A 10,852-nucleotide genomic window follows, 5' to 3' on the forward strand; every position below is an offset into this window, starting at 1 on the left:
ATATGCTAGTTTATCTGTCATGCATGGGGAGCGTACATAACGATCTAAAACGTGATGCGGATTCAGTAAAATCAGGCGAATATTGCTGAAAACATACATTGCACATTTCGAAATATAAGTGGGTGAATGAATTCGGATTTTCATGAACAAACACGTTGATTTGTATCGAAATTTGACGGAATATGACGTGTGTTTATGATATGAAATGTTCGCATGCTTACACCTGATTACCCTTTTACACCAGTTGTCATCGCATATTTTCAGTAATCCATTAATATACTTGTAACTTCCACTACCCTTTTGCCTTGAATCTGTTTCGGCAGGTAATGGAGACTGGTTATTCCTTGGTCTCCACGGTTTATGTTTGCTGCTCAAATACATTACGGTTCTTTTGAGAGTTTAAGTGGGTGAAGGAAGAAAAAGTTTTGAGGTGAAGTTATGGACAACATCAAGCAGGTTTCCTATTGCACCTGTAAGCATCAACTTGGTGTGTGAGGAGAGACTTAATGAATCAGTTCTTGGACGTTCCCTTCTTTGGCAAAACCAACGAGCATAGGTTCGGCGCTAACAAACCCTTGAATATTTATATGCTTAGGGCGCATCTGGGAATCGAACACAAGACCATATTTTTCGGGCGCACAACGAATACCGACGAAAAACCAGTATAATACGTGACAGGGTGTGTCAGCTAGGTTTCTTTTCTGTAGGAATGAAGTTCAAAAGGATGCCTGTTGTAAGGTATACCCCATCGTCTTATTAAATCATATATTCTGCACCCACCTTAAACTTGAAGTGAGGGAGTTCACAGAATCCTACACCTCTGCCCCACTCCGCAACGACTGTGGAAAGTACTAGATCCTGAGCGGTTTATAAAAAATGAGGGCCATTAGTTTCCGCGTTTCCGGTTTTAGAAGTTGTCTCCCTTTGAAATTTCCGCCTATTGCCATGTAACTGAAGAGCTTGTCCACACTGCGAGCAGTCCCAATACCAAGGAACGCTTACTGGCCTATACTCCTCTCCTCAGGGTCATGAAGAACAGTGGCAAACAAAAACATTATAACGAACGTTAGCATTAAGAACCTGGTTGCTGAGTCATATTTTGTCATACATCCCCTCAGCGCTGGTCATACCATGACGAGGACATACCCATTGTACCCCATTCTCTTCCCACAGAGGTTACTTGTCATATCTTCCTACGAACCTCTGTTCTAATACGACCCTTTCATGGTGCGAATGATCAGGATTCGTGATTGGTTGCAATGAGATTTAGTTGTGCAATCAGCGACGTTGTTTCACAAGTGACCATTTGCAAGACCTCGGTAATTTCCGTATGCTTCGGGAAAACTGGAACCTCTTCCCCTGCGCGATGCGCAAACGTTTCGCCTAGACGGAACTCACTCATGTAATGGCGGGTCAATGGAGTCTCCACTGACAACGGACAAGCTAGCCATTAAATCTTTTGTGTGTCACAACAACACAAGTCCCCGGCAGAAGAGGGATATTTGTGGCCCCACATTTGCTTGGATTAGTCAAGTTGGATCTAAGTCGATGTAACACGTTTTCTGATTGGATAGAAAGAAGGGAGATAATTCGTATTGCGACTTTTTTGCCGCTAGGGGATTTTACGAGAACCGGGAAATATGGCCGTATTAGAACAGAGGTTCGTAGGAAGATATGACAAGCAATCTCTGTGGGAAGAGAATGATTGTACCCATATTGTAACACAATGTGCTTGGCACAAATGTACCTGGTTGTGAGGTATTGACGATAAGAGTTATTTTGATATCAATCGTACATGCATCAATTTTGATTGACTTAATTATTAACACTGCTTTGGTCGAAATAAGTTGCAATCGTTGCTACAAACATCCTCTGATCGGTTCGTTGACAACGTTCATATTTAGTGAAAGTAAATATCAATTGCATTTCGTAAATTCGACTTCAGCTTTTGTTAACTAACTTTTTCATGCAGCTCGCATATAATTGTGTGAAAACGAAAAAGGTGCTCGTGTTGTGTCCAACGTTCCCCAAACCTGATATCTTCACTCTTAGTTATTCATGGTGCTTGTGTTGTGTCCAACGTTCCCCAAACCTGATATCTTCACTCTTAGTTATTCATGGTGCTTGTGTTGTGTCCAACGTTCCACGAACCTGATATCCTCACTATTACTTATTCATCGTGCTTGTGTTGTGTCCAATGTTCGCCAAACCTGATATCCTCACTATTAGTTATTCATGGTGCTTGTGTTGTGTCCAATGTTCCCCAAACCTGATATCTTCACTATTACTTATTCATCGTGCTTGTGTTGTGTCCAGCGTTCCCCAAACCTGATATCCTCACTATTAGTTATTCATGTTGCTTGCGTAGTGTCCAACGTTCCCCAAACCTGATATCCTCACTATTAGTTAATCATGGTGCTTGTGTTGTGTCCAACGTTCCCCAAACCTGATATCCTCACTATTAGTTATTCATCGTGCTTGCGTAGTGTCCAACGTTCCGCTAACCTGGAGCCGTATTAATAAAGATTCTAAGAGTGAAAAATAATTCTTAACTCTGGTTAATTCTAAGAATAAATCAATTTTGATCCCCCGCAACGCGTTTTGCGGGGGATATTAAAATAGACTCCGTACGTGAGTGCGTGTGTGCGTGCGTGCGTCCGTCCGTCCGTCCGTCCGTGAACATTTGTCTTTTCCGGAGCAGAACTCTAAAACCGTTCAATGTTTCTTCACCAAACTTGGCACATAGATAGATCTGGTGGTGTACTGGTGCCTTTTGGTAGTTTTGGAATTCTGAATAGAATATTTTTGGCATTTCCATGGCAACAAGTTTGACTTAGCCTGAAATTGGTGGTTGTGCTCTTTTCCGGAGCTGAACTCTAAAACCGTTCACTATTTCTTCACCAAACTTGGCACATAGATAGGTCTGGTGGTGTACTGGTGCCTTTTGGTAGTTTTGGAGTTCTGAATAAAATATTTTTGGCGTTTCCATGGCAACTAGTTTGACTTAGCCTGAAATTGGTGGTAGTGCTCTTTTCGGAGCAGAACTCTAAAACCGTTTACTATTTCTTCACCAAACTTGGCACATAGATAGATCTGGTGGTGTACTGGTGCCTTTTGGTACTTTTGGAATTCTGAATAAAATATTTTTGGCTTTTCCGTGGCAACAAGTTTGACTTAGCCTGAAATTGGTGGTAGTGCTCTTTTCCGGAGCTAAACTCTAAAACCGTTCACTATTTCTTCACCAAACTTGACACATATATTGGTCTGGTGGTGTACTGGTTCCTTTTTGGTAGTTTGGGAATTCTGAATAAATTTCTTTTTGCATTTCCATGGCAACAAGTTTGACATAGACTGATCGAAATTGGTGATAGTGCTCCTTTCTGGAGCTGAACTTTAAAAACATTTCAATACTCTCCTTCCACTTTTCTATATACACACCTAAATATTTGACATAATCATAACTCGTAGACATAATCATGAAGAGTATTTTGCCATTGCGGGTCATATTGATGACTTTGTCTTCTTGTTAATCTTAAATGTAAGATTTTTCTTAAGTCATATTAATAAAGTGATTTTACTCTTAGAATTACTCTTAACTTTACAAAAAGTTAGGAGTCCTCAGCATGTACTCCTAGCAAGTTAAGAATTTTCTTACCTGAGAAAAGATGGCTGCTCAGCGTCACCACCTGAGAGTTTTTCGACCACGAAAAGATGTATTTAATGAGTATAATGATACTGAATTGATATCTCGGTACCGCCTGGACAGTGGTGGCATGAGGTTTGTGACCGATTTGGTGAGAAATAAGCTAACGTCTCCAACCAAGCGGAATATGGCCATAGACGCTGACAGCAAAGTTGCAATTACCCTTCGGTACCTTGCCACAGGAAAAATGCAACTTTGCAACGGAGAAGACTTTGGAATAAGTCAACCCTCAGTTAGCAATGTCATCACAGAGACTTTAAATGCCTTTTGTAAACCACAACTTATTGGCCGTTTCATGAGAATGCCTATAAATTGTCGCCATCAACGCCATCAACGCCAGTTTCATGCCATTGGTGGATTCCCGGGTGTCGTAGGGGTTATAGACGGCACCCATGTGAAGATAATTGCACCAACCGAGCATGAGAATGAATATGTTAACAGGAAGAACTTCCATTCGTTGAATGTTCAGGTGGTTTTGATTACGACGACAGAATCTCCGACATAGTTGCGAAATGGCCGGGTGCTACACATGACGCACGTATCCTGAACGAAAGTGGTGTGAGATTATCGTTTGAACATGGAATCATAACTTATGGTTGCCATTTGCTTGGAGACAGTGGTTACCCGTGTCGCAGATGGCTTTGACACCATTTATTCACCCACAAGCTGGACAACAGACAAGATACAACAGGTAAATATTATGAAAACTTGTAACATGAAGAATGAGTGTGACTTCCCTTGGCAAACGGGATACCTAAAAACATTGTATTATACTGGAACGTAACAAATCCTTATAAAAATAATGCAAGTATATATATAATTAATTATCATGTATATAGTATATAATATTATAATAATATTGTTAAACAATTTTAAGTCTGAGACTCCTAGACCTCTACATTACTTTGATGTTTATTTGTGTGTAAAATAAATCAAAACCCTTGAAAATATTTACTTTGTGAATGATTATCATTCATTAATTTTACTTTGATAAATTAACGTAGGTATGTTTCTTATTTTGTTTATACCTTTGATATTTGACCTATTTGAATAATGATAATATTATAAAAAATATACACAAAAAAATTGTTTGACATCAAATATAGCCTCCCTGCAAATTAAATTTTTTTACTATATTAAAAATCAAATGATATCACAGATTTTTCTACATTTCTAAAAGTAATATGAAATATTTCAGTGCACACAAGGCAACTAGATGTGTAGTGGAACGAGGCATAGGACAGATGAAAAGAAGATTTCACGTTCTTCATGGTGAAATTCGTCTCAAACCCCAAAAGGCGGCAAAGGTTTGTAAATTCAATGTCTTACCTCCATTGTTATTGAAGAAATTGTGATATTGTTAATCATATGAAATATCATATTTGAATCATCATTTATAATGGAAATGCTTTCATGTATTGTTACACAAAGGTAACTGTGAAATGTATGTAATGAGATTGAGTTATTTCCAAAACTACAGAATTTATTCTAATGTTAAATAAAAATAAAAATATAGAGGCAATTTCTATTCCTTACAATGTACCTCAGAATGTAAGATCCTATATCAAATGTAATATAACACATTAAACAGGTTATAACAGTTTGTGCTATGCTGCACAACATCTGCAAAGGCAGAAACATTGGCCTGCCTCCAGGGAATCCTCCACTACCAGGCAACAATGGCTTCAACTTGCCAATCGTCCAACCAGCTGGGAATGGTCTCCGATACCGACAGCAGTTTGTCAACGCTCACTTCTAAATTGAAAGGGATAATCTTAGATGCAATGAGAAAGAAAGTATTTTATTTGAACAACCAATTTTATTGTGTTCAATTCAACAGACAACAGATAAATAAATACAAGTTAATGACAAAAGAAATTTTCAAAAAAGCATCAACAGTATAATTTACTTTTAACAATTTATGAAAATCAAAAAGTAACAGTTCATTAGTTGCTCCATATGTATTCAAAATTTCATTAAGATAGTGTAAATCAATATAAAAAGGAGAAAATTCACTTTTAAACATGTGGAAAACATAATTGCCTGCCCTATTTTACCTTGTAATACAGTGAAACCAGCCAACATCAGCACCTGTCTAATCCGGCACACTGTCAAAACGGGCATACAAATTTGGTCCTACCATTTTACAACGATATTATGATCATTAAAACATTTTCTAATCCGGCACCTATCCCAACAAGCAATTTTAACTGTAATTAACATTTTCTAAACTGGCATAGGTATGAGCAATGCAATCAAGGACCCATAATCCAAGTATCTCCAAAATAACTTGTAGTAAACAGTTTCACAAAACACTATGTTAAATATGTTTTATAAAACAAATGGCCAATAAAAATGGGAAGAAATATTTGTTTGAGACTTCCAACAGAATAAATTGGAAAATATAATTTGATGGCTAATCGATGTACTCAAAATGTTAATCTAAACTGGTTTCAATACAAGATAATTCAGAATATTTTGACAACTTATAATCACGTGCATAAGACTGGATACATTGATTCACCTGTGTGTTCAATTTGTAAATAGGTGCCTGAGATTGTTATACATTTATTACGTAATTGTACGCAATCAATCAAAGCATGGAAAGAGTTGGCTAAATGGTTAGGAAAGTTGGGTAAAGGATACATTGATTTAACACCTGAAAATAGCCGTTTTTCATGTACAACGTGAACAATATTATGTATCTACACATAGCTATGTACTTGTAAACACCTGCTGGAAAATAATGGGTAATGTGAGTAAGGACTTATTTCTTGCATGCTACCAGATGCAGTCAAACGTGCACAAGCCATGTTTCATATGCACTATGAAACAATACTGTATATCTACGCATACCTATGTACATGTAAACATCTGGTGAGAAATAATGGGTACTTTGAAAATACCTTAGGCCCTATGAAAAAATGTCATCCACACTTAATAATTGGTAATACTCTTTTTGTGAAAAGTCATGAACACATATCATAATTGATAGAATTGATAAAAATGTTAATGAGATAAGCATGTAGGTAAGTACTCTTTTCATTATCGTTAGTCAGAATGTATTTTTTGTAACCTTTTCTTACCATACTAAAAGCCAAAGGAAGTTTTCTTAAGCAATAATTTATATGTTTGAGTTGATTTATGATCTGATGAAAAGTTCTACATATCATGCTTAAAGTTCATTTTTAAATTTTTTTTATCTTCAGTGTCTAATACTGCAGCTGAGCTTCTAGGACATCAAGTTCCAGCTGGCGTTACCTGGCCTGATGGTTCCTATCTTGATCCGGGCAAGGCAGTGATGGATTTTGTACAGGCTGGAAGTCCTGCGTCTGCATACTGTATGTGGGCTGCGCCGTCTGCACTGTCTGCACTGGAGGCATTGCTGCAAACAGGCTCTCCTTATCCAGTGAAATGTATATATAAAGAGTAGAAATAATGTGCACATGTTATTATACTGTAAGATACAATGCTGTTGTATATCTTTTTATGTTATTGTGATGTATTTGTTTGTATGTATCCATGTTGATTATGTAAACTGATTACGATATAAAAAAGTTCAGGGTGTCAAATACTAGATATACTAAATATTGACTAGTCATCAATAACTGTCCTCCAAACACCAGCAAGTGTTTATCCTGTGTGTGATACGTTCATCCCTGCTACATCTATTTTCTAACAAGATACATGTAGATATTTCTTATAAAAATACAAAAGGAGAACAACTTCACACATTTAGCATAAATAGGACTCATTATTTTAATAAAGTTTGGTTATATAATTATGTATTTGCAATTTCAATTGCAATTTTACCTTGTCATATCAATGACTTGGAGAAAGGAGGTGTCAACGCCTTCCTCCAGTCCAGAAATGGAAACATTTGTTTCACCCAGGATTTCTTGGACTGTCTGAGCTACAGCTGAAAGTTTGGCAGTATTTGGACCACCCCCTGTAAATGTATGATGTAAAAATAACATATAATAATTCAAACATTATAAACTAAACATTTGCCATCATGTTATCACTGACCAAATATTTCTAATTCCGTATCTGTACATCACACTTTTAAACTAATGATAGAGAAATGTTGTCATTCAGATAATATTATTAACTTATTATCCCTTTGCATTTTTATTGATTAGATATTATGTTATACTTATATATTCTGCTAATTGTACAGATTCAGTGTAAATTTTTTGTTGTTAGTGAATTTTTGTTTGTTTTGAAAAGTTGCTTCATCGAATGGCATGTACATGTAAATGGCACAAAATTAAATGATGCGATGAAAATCAATGAACATATTTCTGAGCGTTGCATTTTCCAATATGTATTCTGCATTTTATATATATATATGTTTACTGGAAACAATTAATTCCTGCAGAAGCAATCAAAGGCCTTGGATCAAATAAAAATTTCATGCGTGTTATCCTCATCATCAACCCTGATAATACTGCTAGATCAAATTATGAAATAGAAACATTTTTCATTTCATTTTCATCTATAAAACATTGTCACATTGATATCATCATTGTTTGTTAGGGTACAACCTAGTTTCAATACTGGAATTTTACCCGTACCTGTTCCAGTGATTTGTTGATTGTATGAAGCAATTTGCTGACGAGATATTGATAGAATGTTGTACCACTTCTTTTAACATTCGTCAGGCGTTCTGACGACATGAGGAAAGGCCACTGACAGTTGGGTGGCAATCGCCTGCCATGCAGATTTCTTTGTACTCACTGATACCTTTTGAGAGAATTTCCCTCTCAAAACACTCTTATTTTCTTCTATCAACTGTACAAGTAATACATTTTCATCAGCTGACAAAGTTGGTTTTCTTTTATCTGAGGTCCCTTTCTTGCATGACATAACTTCTGTTTCAGTGACAGTACTCGTAGACACCTGTTTACAATCTTGCCAAACAATATCGTCTGATTCAATCAGCGCGTGCAACCACTTACCACATAAAACAAACTAATTAGTATATAGTTCGTAAATCAATTCCAATATGTATAGCCTATACAGTACACTCACCTCAAATATATTGACTTCCTTATTCGTAGATACAGTGGAATCAGCATCTTGTATCCAGGGTAAACAAACACGCCACATAAACGGAAGCGGAATTCCTACATTTCACTCCACTCCAACTGGGCCGTTTGTCGCTTTACGATGACGCCATTGGTTGGCTATAAATAATGCTAGGGGTTTCCCCAGGTCTGTGGGGATTCCGCGTTCTCTCACGGTATTACGGTTATCTGTTTGTTAGAAACATATATGAAAGTACGATGGAAATTGAAAGTGATAATACCATTGAAAAAGTATATTCCATGTACTTTATATGTTCAGTTGTGTTTTTTCTATTTCCATATCAATTTTTATATTTATGATATATGAAAGATTCGGACACATAATGTGACTGTACACTGAGAAAAAAATGTAAAGTTACCTTAATTCACCCGACAGGTGCTTGTGAGATCACATGACTATCACGTGATAAAACATACGATCTGAGAAAAAGAAGAGTTCTATTGTTACTATAAATAGTTATTCAGTCCTTGGTTACAACACTTAAGAATTTTCTAAGAGTTGTCTGTCATACTTAGCTAAAAGTTACTTTAAGATTTTTTTTGATACACTCCTAAGAATAACTTTTATCTAAGTGTGACTTTTAGGATTCTTAGATTGTTTCCAAGAAAATTCGTAGAATCTTTATTAATACGGCTCCTGATATCCTTACTATTAGTTATTCATGTTGCTTGTGTTGTGTCCAACGTTCCACAAACCTGATATACTCACTATTAATTATTCATGGTGCTTGTGTTGTGTCCAACGTTCCACAAACCTGATATCCTCACTATTAGTTATTCATAAATATGTTGTAATCAGTATAGCGCAATGCACTGTGCTTTTGGTAGAAGTCGACTTACGTTTCAAGTATGGGATTACACTTTCTTAGTAACCAACCAAATATTTCTGTCCTGTGATAATAGTGATCCAACCAAAACCCTCCAGCAAAAACCTCCACATGAAGCTTTGAACTACCGCTGTGGTATGGGCGTTACATAGTTGTTTTCACCTTCAGATGGACACCATGCAGGCCAACCTGAGGATTCTTGTTTGATTTTCAAGAAGGGGTTGATGTACCTGGCAAACGAACAACCTTATTTGGTCATTTTGTCATACTGGGTCGATCTGCCCAGTGATAGACTTCATACACTTTCATTAATGCATAGCCTTTCTCAAGTGCTTTGAGTAACTCCGGAATGCACCATGTCCCATTGAAGCTACGTTCTTCCTCTGTGTGTTGACATGGTGTTTGTTGGTCCGTTTCAGCACAGGTTTGACACAATGCGAATTTGAGTTTCTTCGATCTCTTGAGCAAGACTGGATGATAGAGTCCTCGAGGGGATAAGATCTTGACTTTGGCAATGCCAAAGTACTGATCTAGAGATTTGAAATCTCTGGTAATGATTTGAAGGGTGACCTACATGATATTTCCCATATTTGTTGTCCCAAGGGTACAATGATGTAAAATCCATGTACCAAATGTGTTCCTTCTCTTTAGTTTCATAATACAGCTTGGAAGCAGTAGTGTGTCCACCAAAACAGAATATCTGCGATCTAAACGTTCCTGAAGATCTAAGGTGGACACATATGTTTTCAGTTCAGGTTTGGTTTTCAGTTCTTGCATGAAATCATGTTCCCAAATGGTCACTAACTTGGAACCCTTCTCTTTGATGGTTGCATTTGTCTTCATGGTTAAGGCATACAACTCACTGACAGACTGCTTGGTGTGAGGCAGTACTGTTTTATCTCGGTCATGAGGATAGCATGTGGGACAACCGTGATAGAGGCAACCGTCGAACTGGTAGACAGTGTTGGTAGACTTGGCCCCTGGGATATGATATTCCCCTTCATCCAACGCATGCTGAATACGATTGACTTGGGAGTAGATGAACCAAACCAGCCATGGTATGGAGATCAGGTAGTATTGATCTTTGGTGTATCTGTAAGAGGACAGAATAATGTCAATTCCCGCGAGCCGCATATGGAACAACATTGAAGGTACGGTAAAAGGGAAGCAACTCTGTCGGGACTGTCGTTCATGGTTTACAGACCAATCAGATTGCGTGACACACTTGTGTC

General features: G+C 37.3%; 1 protein-coding gene and 1 long non-coding RNA gene across 2 annotated transcripts; both read left to right on the top strand.

The window, feature by feature from the left end:
- Positions 1–3,665: 3,665 nt before the first annotated feature.
- Positions 3,666–4,208, top strand: LOC124285757 (putative nuclease HARBI1). Its single transcript, XM_046722030.1, has one exon. It carries the CDS (start codon positions 3,666–3,668, stop codon positions 4,206–4,208), a length of 543 nt encoding a protein of 180 aa, XP_046577986.1.
- Positions 4,209–4,374: 166 nt separating this feature from the next.
- LOC124285792 lies at positions 4,375–5,444 on the top strand. Its single transcript, XR_006900889.1, has 3 exons — positions 4,375–4,511; positions 4,902–5,010; positions 5,295–5,444. It is a non-coding gene; the product is annotated as an uncharacterized LOC124285792 (long non-coding RNA).
- Positions 5,445–10,852: the final 5,408 nt, after the last annotated feature.

This window comes from Haliotis rubra, unplaced genomic scaffold, assembly GCF_003918875.1.
Source record: "Haliotis rubra isolate DU_JTF1 unplaced genomic scaffold, ASM391887v1 Scf369, whole genome shotgun sequence".
Classification (NCBI taxonomy): domain Eukaryota; kingdom Metazoa; phylum Mollusca; class Gastropoda; order Lepetellida; family Haliotidae; genus Haliotis; species Haliotis rubra.

Bases quoted from the DNA above. Each gene is read 5' to 3' on its own strand.
- LOC124285757 (XM_046722030.1), top strand. From the start codon at position 3,666: ATGGCTGCTCAGCGTCACCACCTGAGAGTTTTTCGACCACGAAAAGAT.